The sequence below is a fragment of the Egretta garzetta genome, unplaced genomic scaffold, assembly GCF_000687185.1.
Source record: "Egretta garzetta isolate BGI_Z169 unplaced genomic scaffold, ASM68718v1 scaffold149, whole genome shotgun sequence".
NCBI lineage: Eukaryota > Metazoa > Chordata > Aves > Pelecaniformes > Ardeidae > Egretta > Egretta garzetta.
Window position 1 is genome coordinate 2,012,022 of NW_009269998.1, and position 18,008 is coordinate 2,030,029.

Genomic DNA, 18,008 nt, shown 5'->3' on the forward strand with positions numbered 1-18,008 from the left:
ATACTGTATTTAGTGGGCTATGGTTCTACAGGTTCCTCTCTTCATGCATTCGAAGCCATGGAAAACTAGTCACAGGGACGTTTAACAGAAGTGCTCCCCCCTGGGGGTGCCCCAGCAGGTTTGGGCCTGGTGGTTAAGGGGTAGCCAGCTTGTGGATTTTGGAGAGGACCAGCATGGCTTCCATGCGCAGGCTATATCATATGACCAATAAAAAATTGTGCTGGCACCATGGGCCCTGGGTAATCTTCATCCTCACAAGCAAACCAGGAGCTGGAAGCAATGGCAGCATGTCCTGCAGAAGAGTGATGGGCAACCTGAAGAACTGTTATCTCACGCCCCTCACAGCCTTCTTTCAGTTCTCTACAACATGGGATACGTATCTTGTGGCTCTTGGCCAGAACGAATATTTGGTACATGTCCCATCAGTTCAGAGAAGTTACTGTGCTACCCCATGCTCTTTTGGTTTGTCCTGCACGATGTAACATACAGGAGGTTTTCACTGTTTATTTCTCTCCTTACAAGCTCTTTAGGTATTTACATCCTTGCTGAGCTCTTGGGAGTAGAGATCATCTTTTCTCATGCTTGGACAATTCCTAGCTCAATACAGGAAAATCTTTTTAAACATTAATAACATTAATTATTATCAATAGCAAAATCCTATGGCTTAGTAAAGGCTCTTAACTTGCAGCTTAAGAAAATAACAGGAGGAAAAAGAAAAATATATTTTTTTAAAAAAATAAACCCCAAATCAAACCTTTTCAGCAGCTGTGCTGATTATGGTCCCGATTTTAAGACTCTAAGCCAAACAGAGTTTGACCACTTGGGTCAAACTCTATGTTTACAGGTCTAAATTACAAGCTAAAGAGGGATCTTTCTCCATTAGCCATCCAAGGAAATAAGAGTATAAGGACTTATTAGTCAAGATATGTGAACTGAAGTTGGGGGGTTTTATTATTCTAATTAGGAACAGGAAAATTCCTATTCCATTTTGTAATTAAAACAATACACATTCTACTGTCTAATTATATTTGACATTTTCAAGGTGTTGGGAGCTGAAGTCTATAATTACAGAACTGCTGCCTTAAGCAGAACACTCCATAAATATTCATGTATTAAATAGCCAGTTATATCGTTTAGAAGATTTTAGAAACGTTTGGTTTTTTTTTTTTTAGAAACATTAGACTTTCAGAAGGCACGTTTTATATTTGTATTTTAAAAAAGATAGGAAGAAAAATGTCCCGTGGGATCTGACATACTGTAGATAGCAAATTGACTATAAACCTATTCATTAGTATTGTAAGCAGTTATGCTGGAGATTCATAGTCCTTTAGAATTATTTCTTTTCTTTTAGCAGAATGGGTAATTACAGTCAAAAATAATATGGGAGTCCTGTAGTGAAGTCATAAGACAGTAAAATGCAATTCCTACAATTCCTTGATTTTGTAATTAACAATAAAATTATAGCTTACATACAGTTTAAAAAAAAAAAAGTTATCCACATAGTTTGGTGTCTTGCAAAAAAAAAATCACTTCATATATCACCTATTTTGGTAGTTCGATGTTGGCATTTAAAACAGTTGCCTGCCTAAGAATACCATAATCAAAGTCGAGGTAGACTTGTGGGTAATGCAGAGCCTGTTGTTCAAGGAGAGGCTTTCCTTTTCTTGACATTAGAGAAATGGAAAAATACGCAGTGAAGATGAAACACCAAGTGCGAGGTGTTCCATGAGTCTACCTGCTCTGTGTTTCCATTCTAGGAAGTGAACCTTTGGGGACATCTAGGGAAAAGGGAATAATTTCTGAAAAGAAGGGCAGTAGGCTCTTTGCCTATTTTGTCCATTTAGCTCGTTGGAATAGGTTTGGGTCTTGTTATAAGATGCTTTGCCCCATGGGACCTGGACCCTGGCTAAGTCGCTGGGTATGACTTTCAAACAGTAATAAAAGACACTGCAAATGTTTCAAGATTTAAATGCTGTGCAGAAGTGAAGTTGCAATATGTGTGGGTTCAAATGCTGTGCAAGATTTCAGTGTCCCAGCAAGAGCAGCGGAGACACAGTGCAAGCTCCCTGCACAGCAGGGCAGCGTGCCCTGTGCCAGCCTTCTACTCAGAAGGCCCCTTCTCCCAAACAGCTCTATAGTCTGCCTGTGGGCAGGTGTGGAGAGAAGGGCACCCAGTTCCACAACGACCTTGATTATTCACAGAGTATGAAGGCGTTAGGGAAGTCCTGTTTCATCCCTGCACATCTGTGCGGTGGCTAGAAACAGTCTCGCCCATGTCGACTCGTGCACGCTTGCGTTACAGTCAGTCGGGGGGACTGCACCCAGCCAAAAGTGAGAAGCAGTTGTACATACCGCATCCAGCTACAGAACTGGACTTCTCCTGTGGTGGGCTGGGAGCAGGACCTAATTCAGTTGAATTGTGTATAATTAGTCCATACGTATTATATGTCAGAGTATATAACTGTTATGTATTCACAGATTATGTATTCCGTATTGTCTGTGTTTTATGCTGTACATAATACGTAAGTGTAATATAGTATGTGAGTGCAAATGTATGTATATGTTTGGGTTATATATACACCCATACGCCACTTACTGAAACACACTTACTAAATGCCTGGTGCTATTTTTGTAATGCTCATAGCACTTAGGGATGCCAGTGCCCATTCCCTCCCTTTCTGCACAATCACAGCCCCTGTTCTGGGTGACGTTACACTGCAATCGACTTGAACACGGATAACCAGACAGGCAAAATTCCTCTGTTCCCCACCTTCTGCAGATTTTGCTCAGAATGCCTTGAAAATACAACTCACCCTCTTCCAATCTGTCCCTCAGCACCTCAAAGATAAGCTGTTCTTTTCAAACAAAAACTAAGTCGTATTAAAAATGTTTCAGTGAAATTTTGCTAGAACCCTCCTTCTTTAACCACCCAGAATTACATTTTGTGCACAAAAAGTCTGCATTTTACAAGCCCGATGTTTAAAAATCTGAAAATGGCCAGTTAATGCAAGAAACCGTTGCCCCTCTGCCATGTATAGCAGGTTTTCCTCATCATTTTTCCAATATAGTATTTATCCACTTTTACCATTGCTTTTTTATTCCACTGTAGAATGGGATGAATTACATTGATTTCAATCAATTGATTATTATTGCAAATGTGCACTGAACATTGCAAGAATAATATAATCTAAGTATGCCCGAAATTATGTTAGGATAATCCTGATTTCTCATAATGTGAGGTGCTCGATGTAGAAGAGGGGGGTGTGGGGGGTGTCTCAAGAGATGTGATACAGCCTTATCAGATTTTTATGGTTTTATCTAAGTCAATCTATTCAGTAGTTGCAAGCTTTTACTTTTCAGCTGCAGCTAACAGTGAGGAAAAGTTAATGCAATAGCCATCTTAAAAAGAAAAACAAGACAAGGAAGCAGATAGGCAGTGGACATGGTCTTACCCATAGGTACCTTGGTTGCAGTAGAGACATGGGAGGAGTCATCGCATCTCAGTGGGGGAGCAGGCAGTTGTCCTAATGTTGCCTTGTTCAGCGAGGACTCTGCAAAATAACAAACAAAAACTGGTTTTGAGCATTTTCTGAGAGCATACAGAGAATACCCACATGGTGCTGGATGCCTCTGAGTGCCCCGTTGCCCACCCTGGGGGCAGGGCTGCCCTCTCTCTTCACTTAATGCTGTTTTGCTACTTCTTCTCTTGAACGACTTCCACAGAGGCTTACTGGCTGAATCTGCGCTTTCAGGAGCTGGTGGCAAGCTAGGGTGAATTTATCCCCAGAGGGACCAACTTTGCTCTTAATGAATTACTGGAAGTAATTGTGAAGGGTAAAATCACTAAATAGCTGGAGGATAAAAGAATTGTGAACCATAGTCACAGTGGTTCAAAACAGACTGAGTCTTGCCAAAGGGAATTGCTTATTTGATAGAATTACAAAATAAATGTGTGAAGGCAGAACGCTATATTATCATGTATTTAGATTCTGGGGAAGCACTGGATACTGTTTTGCATTAACTGTTACTTTGAAAGTTAATGCAAACTGGCTTTGATATAAACAGTGTCATATACATGACAGAGAGTTGCTAAAGGACCAAAAAAGGTGCTGATGAACAGCAGAACGCTGAGGCCCCACATGGGAGACTGCAGTCCTGGTAATTCCTTTTCAAAAAAAAAAAAAAAAAATCAAAGGTTGCTTATTAATGTTTCATAGATGAAAAGGCTGAATTATGTGGGCTGAAGATTGGATTGGGTGTTTTGACTAGCTTGGTAGACAACAGGGTTATTTGATATCAACTGAATAGTATCATATCTCTAGAGAATTAATTATTTAAAGATGGTAAAATGGATCTGACAGGGAGCAGTGAGATGTAAATAGCGAACATCACAGAGATTTATTAACAAACTACGCTGTCTTTGCAAAAGCCTTGCTATTCCATTTCCAAACAGTAATTTGTTGCTTTCTTCTCTCCTAGTTGCCCATATTGGCATCTTCTGTCGTTAGCCTCTATTTTCTTGAACTTACCGATGTCTTCAAGCCAGTTCACTCTGGATTTAATTGCTATGACAAGAGTCTGAGTATGCCATACATTGAACCTACACAAGAGTCTGTTCCCTTCTTGATGTTGCTTAGTCTGGTTTTTGCTGGCCCATCAATTACGGTAAGTTTGAGGCGCCACTGTCACTTATTAAAGATTTTGAACTGAGTTTCAGTTGGCATAAAGAAAACAGCTCCTTTGGTTAGGCTCCTTCTAGTTAGGCTGCAGAGTGTCATCAAACCTGAGGATTTTAGATTCATCTTTTATTCTTCTATAGCAGAAGGGGACACACTCCTTAAAGCATTCCCTGTAGCACTTCATCTACTCACACTATCCCGATTGTGGGCATCAATGTTAAGAAACAGCATCTACAGTTTGGTGAGAATAGCTTGAATCGTTCCATTATGCTGTGCAAACATTTGAACTTCTATAGACAGGATATCTCCGTTCTCTGAGATACACCAAGAATTCAAGATTTTGTTGGAAATGGAAGCCTTTCATTTACAGCCCTGGCCATGCCACTTTTGTAAGAATTAGCTTTATTCAGGGAGAAGGTGTATCAGCTGTGTCAGCGAAATCAATTACACTTTCCCAAATAGCACTGGGACTCCTCAAAATTGGGAGTTAGTCATTAAGAGCAGGCAAAAGGAGGCTGGTTTAATCACTCACCCAAAGGGAGGAGGTGATTTCAGCAGAACAGAAATACCCTGCCAGAATATGAGCAGGTTGGTTACTGCTTTACAGAAAAAAAATATAAATTGCCTGATACGGGTGAGTACTGTCCCTGCTGGAATTGCTGTGTCAAATTAAAATGAAATCTAAAGACTTTACCTTTATATATATATACACTAGAGAGAACTCATCGTGCGTAATTTTAGGCAGCTCAGATAGGAGCCTTATTCTCGCAGCACTCCTGTTTGGCAAACGGAGAGAGAAATTCACCTTGAGTGGGTGAATCCACGCACCTAAAAAGCTGAATCAGCCTTCTGGAAGGGTCTCTCCTCTCCCCGGCAGCAATCGCTGCGTGTCTCGGTCAGGCACTTCTCTAAGGCCAGCTGCAAACGCATCTCTGCTCCTCTGCATTCCCTTAAATTCAACCCGTTCATTCCTTTTATGCTACTAGCCAATTTGCAATTACAAAATCTGTAAAATGCAATGCCCATATAAAAATCATCAAGTGCTGTTCTTTGCTTTGCAGAATGTTTTTTGTTTATTTGTCTCTTTTTAAACTGAACTCTTCCTACTGTGTTTGATTTTGGTTGCTTTAGAAACCATTTCTGAAGGATTTTGCACAAGCATCAGGCTAAAAATTGTACTCGTGTAGGAACGGGGAGCTAGGACTCTCAGTGTTCCTGTTACAGATGCTTGCAGCCAACACCGAATACTGTGATAAGACTTGTTGGTATTGCAGTTTGGCTGGGTTTCTTAAGTTTAGACAAAGTTTCTGATAACAAAAAAGTGGACTTTCCTAAAACAACCGTAGAAGGGGGCCTATATAGGCTCACTTGGGCCACAGTAGAGGGATAAAAGCTGATTTTTTACTTCAGAGAGTTTGTGTCAAGCCTAGGTAATATCAAGCACCTTTAACTGAGATGAAAGGTGCCCGTTTCATTACAGAGTGTTTATTAAGGGCTTTGAATACAGCTAAATTATTTCAGCACTGCATGAAATTTTGAAATAGAAAATGTTATTCTTGCTTGAATCATTCTCCTACCAGCAGTGCCGACAACTAACCAAACCCATGCTGTGTGAGGAACTCAGGCCCACACCTGAGCATGCCTATCAACCATACGATCCATAAGGGAAGTAAATCCTGAATCTTCAAAGTACAACTGCTTCAGAGCTTCAAGCCTTTGGAAGGTGTAGGTCATTTGTATTAATGTGAACATGAATGTGATGCTTGTATTAGTTGGAGAATGGACTCTGATACTGCAAAATACACAACTTCCTTCAATAAAAGGCACTGAAGATGGTGTAGATCATCAGCTCTTCATTATTCAGTACCACTTCTGAAGGAAAAAACTAGGGTGGTTTGGTTTTGTCCAATTCTTCCCTTTCTCTTTGGAAAAATAGGCCAATGAAGCTCAATGCAAAAAAGATTATGATTGTAGCACTGTCATCTTGTAGAGTTTAGCATTTTATGATATAGTTTTCATTAACATTTTGATGACTTACAGACTTTATAAAGCCTGTAAAATACAGACAAGCAAGCATGAGCCATGTGAGGAGCTCCAGTAACACAGTATATGTTAGTCTCTGTCTGCTGTTCAGGTACTTATGACAGGGTGAGGCAGAGGGTCATCAAGACTCAATAAAATGCAGGTGTGATTAAGCCACATCTTACATATTACCAAAGAGTGTAAAAAAGAAAAAAAAATTAAAAAAAGAGGGGGAAGTGGGAGAAGACAAGCAAATTCCAGTCTTAATCCTTCCTTAAAGCCTTATGTAAATATTAGAATAGGACTTCATTATTTTCCTATATTTTTTTTGTTTATAGGCTCATTTTTTCCCAAGACTGGAGAACATATTAAATTGATTCACTTTATAGTAAAATTTTTTACAAAAAATCTAGCATTTTATAATTTATTTTCCCAAGCCATTATTACAGAAGGATCTGTGTGGATTTGGGGCTTTATGTTTTTTCCCTTTGGGTTTTTTTGCTCATTGTTAGTGCTTTTAACCAGGTCTGTTCTGTAGCCCTGAAGTGCTACAGAAAATTACTACCTGTATTATTGACGTCTGTCTTATAGCTTGTGGCATATATGAAATTTTCTATATGTATTCATAAACCACAGGAGACTTCAGTGTGGAACAACTGGACTTGTACGAAATTACCAACATGGATATTTTTTTGTCTGGAATATAAATATACCTGAGTTGCGACATGACTTCCATTTGTTTTAAAGAACTCTGAATCGGATCCTCTGACATGTTTTCTCTCTAGTTATTAATTCAAAAATGTTAGGGCCGGTTATTTAATCGTATCAGCGTAGGTTCAAACCCTTATCAGCCACTGACTAAAAACCTACTTAAAGGTAACAATGTGCGTTCTAACAGATCACCAGGCAATTAGATCACATTGATTTGGGAAATCAATTAGCAAGGAAAGAAATTCACTGCTGGCAGTTTCAGTCCTCCTGCCTTCTCTGCTGTGGGAGTTTGTTTCCTTGGAAATACCAGCCGCTGAATTTTCCTTGACATAGGCCTTGCTGTTTCCCAATTTTCTCCTCTATCACACAAGGTAATCCATCCCTCTGGTGTTTCTCACTGTACCAGACATTCCCTACAGCTTGGCTAAAAACTATATGAGTTTCTCTGTTTTTTAAGTTGGAAATACTTTCTCTGGGAAGTTTCAGCTGTAAATAGATCAAATGGAGACAGATAACAGTGACCATAGTTCTCATATAAATAGAATTCTTTTAATAACCCTTACCACTGACTTTTCTATGTAATGAGACAACCTTCACTACTTCAGTTTTTTTCTGGCAAAGAAAGGTAATTTATTAAACCTTTAGTTAAAAAAGAGTTAGACTAAGCTTGTCCATTGTACCTCCCTTCTCCTAGGATGAGAGGTCTTACCATGGACAAACTTCACTGGTAATTACAGCAGATTCAGCATAATTCAGACACTTCAGCATCTCATTGCATCGTAAGCTTTGTGCATTGCATATATTAGTTTTCAGTGCATCTGCGGATAGACAAGGTGAATCTCCACTTGGTGGTGAGAACTGCCTCTTAATTTCAATATTTCTACCCAGCCCTTATTCTGAACTCTGTACAAGCCCTGTACAGATTTCCAAGTTGTTGCCCTGTTTAACAAGGAAAACAATCAAACCCGAGACTGCAAATGTGTAAATGGATCCGGATTTTCCAGCAAGTAACGCTATTTTTCATTTATATTCTTCCCTTTATTTCTATTGTGAACTCTTCAGTCATAATCTGTTTTGCTTGGTGTGTTCAGAGGGACCATAAGGACAGAACTTTCTCTGCTGCTGTGGATCTGGTTAAAACCCAAGCCAAATTAAACAAATACAGAAGAACAGGCTGCCACATAATTAGAAGCTGCTAGGGATTGCTAGGCTTGAGGCCAAGACTGAGTGCTAAAACCACCTCAGGAGCACTAAGATATTGCAGTGGCTCTGGATTATTTTAGAGGCAAGATTTTCTAATTATTACTTTTTTGTTGTAGAAGCATCAAATATCAGCTGTGGATCAAGACCCCGATTCCACTGAGCACTGTATTGCCACTTGCATTTCATTTCAGCACCACCTTCTCGCCTGCCCTCACTCAGGCTAAGTTGCATTACTGAATGTTTGCGTATTGATACGAGTCTTTTAAAGGCGAGTACACGCCAGTGGATGACATTGGTTGTGGTATAGTTACATTTCAGCCCTTTAAATTCAATCAGTGTCTTCTGAGTAACTGCTACATTTAATTTAACGGCTCCTTTGTCATTGCAGATAATGATAGGAGAAGGAATTCTCTACTGTTGCCTGTCCAAAAGAAGAAATGGGATTGGAACAGAGGCCAATATTAATGCAGGAGGATGCAACTTCAATTCTTTTCTTAGAAGAGCTGTCAGATTTGTTGGTGGGTTTCAAATGCTAGTCACAAAGAAGGGCTTTCCACATACATCCGATTTTCACCCTGCAGGTGAACAGCCTCTCAGAACAGTGAAGGGCTGTCACTGGCGTAGATCTTCTGCCAGAAAATGCGGGAAGAAACTGTGAAATGGAGCGACAGAGCAGCCCCATGCTCAGTAATGCAGCATCTACACTCTCCCTTTCCCCCTTCCTCTCCTGTACTACTGTCAGTGTTTCTAAAAGAATCGTTTGTTTTTCCTTCTCTGCCCACCTTGAGCTGGCTCCCTTTTAATGGTTTCAGCGTACAGTTTCCCCTGCCTGGATCAGTGCCTCATAAGGATTCAACCCACCTGACACAGCATTCAGCATGACAGTAAAAACTTGTCAGAAACTGTCAGTAAATCTGACATTCTTTTTCTGGGATGCATTTAATCTACGTCTTGAAAAAGGGCTAGAATCTGGCAACCTAATGATTGAGGGGAATATGTTGAATTGGTTTATTTTACTTTGTTTTAACTGTCATTTATGAAAACTGAACTTGAAAAGGCAACTGGACTTTGTTCCTCTTCTTACAGCTAATTTCCTCTAGCAACAAGTGGCTAAAGGAAAGGTTTTCTCTGTTGTTCTGTTAGAGAGGGCAGCCTCAGCAAAGACAGCCTGCAGGGCAGAAGACTGACAACCTGCTCGGAGGACTATACGCTAGGTGGCTGTAGCCTGGCAAGCAGGGAGGTAACGACAGGAGAGGTTATAGAGTCTATGTATGGATGCTTTATCCTCTTCAGGGCAGCAGCGAGGAAGCGAGCGGAGGGGATGGTAGATTATAGCTTCAGCAAGGGGGGCTGCAAAGATACCCCATGGTCTCCACTTCTCCTCCTGTATGGCATCCCATTCCATCACCAAAAAAGACAAGCTCAAAGATGCATGAATTTAATTCTTGATTCAGACTCTGAATCTGCAGTTTCTTTCATATTGTAATGACTTCTGCATTCTTTCAATTATAAGATGAGAAATAAATTTGTTTATGTGAATACAAGTAGGCAATTAGTGGTAAATCTTTAGGGGAAAAGCAGTTGAAAATGCTCGGTAAAACAATTGCACTTACTTCAACTGCCTTGGGAATTTGGCATTATTAACCAGACAGAAACATTGATCTATTATCAAAAAGAAATATTTGGACTCACGGCAAGGACTTGATACTTGGGAATTATCAGAGGAGTGAAGGTAGCCAGTTATTGCCAGCTGATGAGTCCCTGGTGGTAAAAAGAGAACAGGTCCTTGGAACAGCGATCTGAAGGGCAGCTGTCCGTGTTAGTGAGAGCCTGTATCCCAGTGGGCAAGCCCAAGGACTGGATGGGCACATACGCTCTCCGCAAACAGTTGGCTGTCCTTTGGTCAGCTCAGAAAACCGCTTTGCAAGTTGAAGCAGTTCACTTTTACGAAAAGATATTGGAGGATGTCAAGCCATCAAAATGAAATGTTAAGTGTCAACAGGAAGAAAACAAGCATAATCTTGGGTTTTGTACATTAAAGAATTAAACTCTCTCAAGTCTAATGACACAAGCCACCTGAATGTCGTTGAATGTATTTTGTCACAATGAATTAATCTAATTTATGCCTACAGTAAAGTTAACAAGCTCTACTGATTTCTTTCCTAGGTGTTCATGTGTTTGGTCTTTGTTCTACTGCTCTTGTTACTGATATTATACAGCTATCAACAGGATATCAGGCACCATATTTCCTGACTGTTTGCAAGCCTAACTATACATCCTTAAATGTATCCTGTTCAGAGAACTCATATGTTGTGGAAGATATTTGCTCAGGAGCTGATCTCAACATTATCAATGCTGGAAGGTTGGTTCTATCCTTCATTGTATACATTTTTAAGTACTCGTTTTATTTTTTATTTTCTGTCCCAGTTTCGAGATTTTTTTTCTGGTTAAAGTCTGACTGAGTTTTGTCAGGCTTTTATAAGAAAAGTGAGAGCATAAGTGTCTTTTTAGTGATGCTCAATTTTCTGTATAAAGACATGAGGCCAACAGCAGGCTTTGGAAGGCTTTGTCAGGTTCCAAAGCACAGTTGGTAGCTAGTTATTTTCCCTCCTTCAGAGGAGACAATTTCCTATACAGTTATTAATATGTACAGCTTCTACTGCTTTTCCCAGTGGGATCTGGGTAAGTTCCCCATAGGAGGCAGGGGAAGAAGTCACCCCCATACTTTATCTGAGACCTCTGTATAACATCCATTACTGTTCCGGCATTTTGGTCTTAGTTTGTGAGGCTTGGTTTGGGGATTTTGGAGGGGAGTTTATTTGTTTTCTATTTCCTCTAGTGAAGTTTTTTATATTGAGAGCATTGAAAAAATCCCTTTATTAGAGGAAAGGCCACAACAGTGCAAACCTGTGTGTTCCCAAATGCATGCCTTTTCTTTCACGGTATTTCTAACTGGCGGTTTACCCCCCTTGATCATTTAGTCTTTAGCCTCCCTACTAAGATATCCAGGAGAGAAATTAATATTGTTTATAATAGCAGGTTTTGGACACGCATATCAGTCAAGTTGAGATACAAACCAGACTATGTATCTTACTTTAAACAAGCTTGATGTGATAAAACACTGATAATTCAATTACTGATGACAGGTTATAGATTTAAACGAGAAATCTGAAGGTGTAAGTCAGTAACTTGTACTGTTCCAATACATCTGCTACTCATTAGTTCAAGGACTTCATTAGTATGAAGTGTCCTGAATATAAGCACTACGCTACTGAGAAATCATGAAGCTTTTCACTGTATACAATAGTAGTATTCCATATCTTTTCCAGACCAGGTTAACCTTTATTGCTCCTTAGTCACTGAATGTTTGAATGCTTTGCAGTCCTTCAGAATTTTGGTGCTTTCTTTAAATCTCCTGCTCTCCAAAAAAGTTACAGCAAAATTATAGAATGCTTTAAATGACTACAATTTCTGTCTCTGACTCAGCTGCATAATTTCTCTGTGTCCCTGATTAGCAGACATGAAGCTGTGTTACTTCTGTCGCATCCTCTTCACTAAATTTTTGCCCTCCTTTCTTGTTCTGTATGCAGCCCCAGATGCTAGCTGCTGTTTTAACTTTATGCCTCATGGCATTACATTTTTGTCATGTGGGTATTATTAAAATGCTTTGTCTATACATTAAGGCACCTCTCCCCCCGTTTCTTTGCTTTTCCATTTATTTCAATGGTTGACACACTTGGAAATCATGAAATCATGAAATCGTTCACTTCTAAGTATCTTCCAGCAAATCTTGTAATCTGTCTCCTTTCACTGGGACAAACCAATTTCACCGATGTTTAAAGACCCTCAATTATTTGATATATTTGATTTTAAATATGTCTAGTGTGCTAAGATTCATAATTAGCATTGATTAATTTGTCATATCTTTTCAATTTTTATATGTGGGCATGATCTGGAGCTGGAATGCAGGATTGCTATTTGGCCCAAATAATTTGGTGACAATAATTTTGGTGAAAGGCATAACCAGAATTACTGTATCAGCCTTCACCTCACTGTCTCTTTTCCCATAACCATTTGCTGTTACTGGGAAGCCTGATGCTGGTGAGTGGTGTCTTGCACCTATGTGGGGTCCCAGGGAAATCGGCGTAGCTTTACATGGGAGCAGGCAGAAAAATTTTCATGATTACATCTCATTCATTTCATTATCTTGAATATGGTGCCTACTGCTCTGAATTGACTGTCTGTAGCCAATCCAAAAACGCTGATCACTCCTAAGTTTAAATATCATCACTTCCAAAAAATAGTGAAATTAGTTGTAACATACTAAGTCTAAGCAATCAGGTTTTGTGTGTTTCTGTTTCTTTAAGAAGATGACCATATATTTATATCTCAAATTTATTCCCATCATAGAGGATACATTTGGTGATCTATAATATTCTGGCATCACCCTCACTTTCTCCTTAATTCTATTTCATTGCATTTTTCCTTTATTAAATTGCTGCTTCCTTATGCCTGTCTCAACTTCACCAAAGCGATCAGCACTTGCTACTGGTTCTATAGTTTCTTCAGTCATCTACTATAGAAGTTATGGTCTAACTTCTCCAGCCCAGGAGGTTAATTTGACTTCAATAATTTCAGCTTGTAAGGGACTTGTTCTTCTGAGATTGCTAATGGCCTTCATTTTTTATTTGTACTTCCCAGAAACTTTGGCTCCAGAAATTTGCCTCTAGACTCCTCTATGAAAAGTAGAGAGAAGAACACATAATTATCCAGCTGATTATATGAAATCGTTTTCTGCAACATCCCCAAATATCCAGTGGTTTCCTTTGTCCATCTTTTCCTATTTATCTTCAAAGAGCTTTTTCAGTCATTTCTATTCAGATCTCCAGTGAGTCCTCTGTCCTCTTGTGGTTTCTGATGTTCTGACTCAGTATGACTGACTTTCTCAATATGCCTCTTTCTCATTGTTGTTCCCCCTCTACACATCCTCATGCACGAGCATTTAGAGTGATACATTGTCATCCGAGTTCAGGATGTGTTTTCTGTGAGACCTTTGTTCACCTTTTCAATACAGAGCCATACAAAAAGGGCTACATATTTTTAGTTTGAATTATTTTCATTTTAGATTAAAAGATAACAAATAGAGGAACAAAAGCAGTGTCACCATTAGAGAGTACACAGGGTGCGTTTAGTCTGTAACATGCTGTGCCTGCCCTGAAAGCGTATGAATAGAAAACAGAATAAAGAGAAAATTGACTGTAGCATAGTGGCATACCTTATGCACTATAAAAGTGCCATCAAATTAAGGTTAAGTTCCGAGTGGTACTAAAGTTCATCAAATTGAATCTGCACATTAGCTCCACAGAGACTGTAAGGAGATTTGTGCTTCCCCTAAACCCTGCACAGGGTAAAGGAGTTGGTTAGCCATTATAAACATTTACTTTTTTTTCATGTCTTTATTCTCCTGTCCCCAACCCTGAACTTGTTCCCCAGGGATACTATTTGTGAAAGGTTTGTTCAGGGGTGGGGGGGAGAAAAAAAAAAAAAGAAAAAAAAAAAAAAAAAAAGAATTTAGGTCTGTCTCTGGAAACGAAAAAGGAATCATGCTGATTTCATCGTGGCCAGTCATGAACCTGCTGGAGCAATGGGCTCAAATTCAGGTCAGCAGTGTGGCGTTCACACTGAACTACTTGCACACATCTAATTGCCAATGAATTATTTAGAACAGACAAGGCAAAATGCATAGGAAAGAAATTTAGAAAGTAGACTCTGCTGCTTTGCAGAAAAATTTCTTTGTCTAAAGGTAAAGGACTATGTTTCAGTCTTTGCTATTTTAAATGAGCTAACTGAGGTGCTGCTAGGAAAATGGCTACACCTGGAGCCCGGTTAGGGTGGCAAGACCCATCTGTGAAGCTGAATGGTTGTTCAAGTATTTGTCCCAAGCTGAGGTTTCTCGGGTGAATGTGACTGCAAGACAGACAATACCCTTCTTCACCAAGACAGCCAGCACATTACATTATATGTCCATACCATTTTAAGAAGATAAATGTACAGATGTAAACTGCTATACATCTTCACTGCATCTTACTCACTTCTAGAGCTCAGAGGTCATAAAAGTTTTTTAGGGCTTCTCCAAGCTATGAACCAGATGTCTGCCATAGAGCAGCTGTTACTGAATCCACCCCCAGCTAAGTTTTTCCCTCTACTGTGTAAAAATCTCTCCTTCATGTTCCCATCACTTTTCTTTTGTTGTTTTTAGAGGATTGAAATTGGTCTATAAGAAGAAGAATATTAAAATGTTAGAGGGCCTTATGTGATGGTTCTGTGTAGCTGCTCCTTACACAAAACCTTCTTTTCTTGGTCAGAGAAGTAGAAGCTAAGCTGTCACTTTTAATTTTTATATCTGTAGTTTCTCATTAAAGACCCAGTCCACATCATTCAAGTCCCCAGGTTTTCAATGGGAGAAGGCCCTCAGCAATTTCAAGAATAGATCTGATATTGCCTACTGTCTCACACAGTTTGGACATATTGTCATTTACCCTCTTGTTCTGGGCTTCAGGAAGGGCTCTGGTAACTCTTAAAATGCCCTCTCCATGTTCTTGTTCTCCGTTCACTCCTATCATGTTCTAAAGTGCTGAAATTTAAAAAAATAAACCTGAAGACATAGCAGATAAAGATGTAGTTTGCCCCTCTCTGAGAAGAATGCCACCCCGTCATCCCCCCATTATTAGAGCAACAAAGCAGGGGCACGAACATGAGGAGTTCAGTTGCTGAAGTTAGGGCCTGAGTATCAAAGCGTATGAGTCCTTACTTTGAAAAGAGTCCAAGTGAATTCAGTGAGAGTAATCATAGGATCAAGTTTTGTGCATTAAATAAGTTGTATAATTAGGTACTTACTGAAAAGTTATTATGGAAATTTATTTATAGAAATAAATGTATAGATGTATCTCTCAATCACGCATTCAGTCTTTAGCTCGTTCCCATGGTTCTCTTAGCACACACACTTTTCTTAGTACACAAAAAGAATTTCATGCTAAATATTTACTTCAAAACAAAGGCATTTCATTAACATTGGTCCTTTCTCCAGATTATAGAAAAGAAATTCAGAAATTAAATGTTACTGATCGATCATATATTGCTTAGGAAGTGTAAGCTGAAAATGACTGTACCACCCAGTGTTTTTTTCAAGTGAACACTAGCACAATGTATTTGAACTGAGAAGCATAATTTGAGTGTCCTTCCTTGGCAGAAAGTCATTCCCTTCTCAACATGCCACCCTGGCAGCCTTTGCAGCGGTGTACATTTCGGTGAGTAACCAACTCTGTTCATTTTCATTTATACAAGACAAAAGTCAGAAAGTCATTTGCTGTATGTTGTAAAGTGGTGCGTGGCCTGGATTTCCTGGATGGATCTAAGTTTTTATCCTCCCAGTTTGAAAGCAAAATAAAACTGCTAACAGCTAAAATAAAACCAGCTCTATTAAGAACACAGAACAGATTCAACTCCTTCACACATCCTTTGTTAAGAAGCAACAAAAAGTGTAATTTTAAAGTATATTTGATGCCTCATATTATTCACGTATAAAAATGAAGTGCTTATCTTCTTACAGGGTGATATTTAACTTACCATTCAAATTAACCTTTACGTGTTCTGCCTTTTCTTTATTGCTGTCTTCACTTGACTCGCTGCTTTTAAACTTGAGGCATTGAGGCACAAACGTTTATGTTACGTAGTTTCATTTGACCTCCATAGAGCTGCAGCATGGACGAATTGGCACAATCTCTCCCAGAGGCCTCCAAGGTGCTACTGCGAAGAGAGTGAATAAAACCCATCAGTAACGAGCAGGGATTTGTAGGACATGCTGCAGCAATCACAGCTGAATTTCCACACCTGACCATTGACATTTCTTCAGTATGGGCTACAATGTTTGTATAAGTGACCACTAACTTGTGTTAAAAAAAGTTGTGTAAAAAAAGTGTTGTAAAAATCAGAGGAAGACAACAACAATACCAACCAGTAAATCAAATTAGACAATGGATTTGTGCATATACTGGGAGTTTGCCAGTGTTTATTCTGCCCAGGGAAAGGCCAAAGTTTGGAATGATAGTGATGAAGCACCTCCACTTAATTTTTGTGACCTCCCTGACATCATGGCCCCCAGTTGAGAAATGGCTCTCTAAAGCATCTGGTGGTAGCTTTTGTTAGAACAGGTTATTGCTTTCATCTGGCATGACATCTGGCTTCTGTATTTCAGAAGTGGTGGCTCTTTAGTCACATTTACAGAACATTTAGGCTCTGACTGTGAACAGTACTTAGGCATAAAATCCTTATCCTAATGGATGTCAATAAGCAACACTGCCTATTTTTTTTAGATATCCATTCCTTGTGATTCCAGATGTTCCTACAGTAAGTGAGCAAATTTTAACAGGGCTGTAAAATAAATTAAACTGATTATTTGAAATATTACTATATAATGGTGATCTGTGTATGAAGGAAACCTTGAATGCGAGAAATTCATATCCTCTTAGGTAAATTTAAGTTTCTTCAACTGCTTCATTTCTTTCTTTTTTTCAAGATGTACTTCAATTCTACATTAACAGACTCCTCAAAGCTTCTGAAACCACTCTTGGTCTTTGCTTTTATCATCTGTGGAATTATATGTGGTCTGACTCGTATCACCCAGTATAAGAATCATCCAGTTGATGTTTACTGTGGCTTTCTCATAGGAGGCGGAATTGCTCTCTATTTGGTAAATACAATATTCATGTAGTTAAGTTTTAGCAAGTAAAGCCAATAAGGCTGTGATAAGAGTACTGGTATTTTTTATGAAAACCTTTCAGCATGGTCACATGCCATAATTAAAAATACAGTCAAAATGTCTTGAAGATGATGGTGGTTAGGGGTAATCACTTTAAAAATAAACAGGAAAAAGCAAATATGTATTTCAATTTAAAGTGCCATAACAGTGCACAAAGTGGTATATAATCATCTGGCATTGTATCCAGAAAAAGCTCTAACATTATACGCTTCATTAAATACTTAAAGATACTCATCTTTTCTACTCCACATTTACAAGCATAACACAAGAAAAATACTGGATTAATTGGTATTCGTTGCCAGCCTTAGTTTATGTTGCCAACACTAGCTTTAAGATCTCAAAAAAATGGTTGAATTAATATGCAGCAACTCAGCTGAGTAAATTGCTGAACCTGCAAGAAATCAAAGGCAATATGTGATTCTTTGGAGCTCTTGGGGAAATTATGCAGAGGAAACAGGATGCCCAAGCCAGGTTATCCCTATGCTTTTCCTCTGTCCTGGGTTCAAACAGACGGAGCCCCTTGGCAGGGTCCTGTAAGGGACTATGCAGGATAGGCCTGTTTGTATCTGTCAGCA

At 39.2% G+C, this 18,008-nt stretch overlaps 1 protein-coding gene and 1 long non-coding RNA gene across 3 annotated transcripts in view; one reads left to right on the top strand and one right to left on the bottom strand.

Annotated features, from left to right (window-relative positions):
* Positions 1–3,382: 3,382 nt before the first annotated feature.
* LOC118453228 overlaps positions 3,383–18,008 on the bottom strand; it is a 72,587-nt gene continuing 57,961 nt past the window's right edge. For both annotated transcript variants that reach the window (XR_004843133.1, XR_004843132.1), the window contains exons 5-6: positions 16,242–16,421; positions 3,383–3,551 (exon numbers count right to left, since the gene is read on the bottom strand). This is a non-coding gene — a long non-coding RNA (uncharacterized LOC118453228). The remainder of the gene's footprint in view (positions 3,552–16,241; positions 16,422–18,008) is intronic.
* Positions 4,486–18,008, top strand: part of PLPPR4 (phospholipid phosphatase related 4) — a 16,303-nt gene continuing 2,780 nt past the window's right edge. Inside the window, exons 1-5 of the mRNA XM_035902835.1 lie at positions 4,486–4,665; positions 9,004–9,133; positions 10,782–10,977; positions 15,865–15,922; positions 17,191–17,364. Coding sequence (XP_035758728.1) covers positions 4,585–4,665; positions 9,004–9,133; positions 10,782–10,977; positions 15,865–15,922; positions 17,191–17,364 — 639 coding nt within the window. The 5' untranslated portion in view covers positions 4,486–4,584. The remainder of the gene's footprint in view (positions 4,666–9,003; positions 9,134–10,781; positions 10,978–15,864; positions 15,923–17,190; positions 17,365–18,008) is intronic.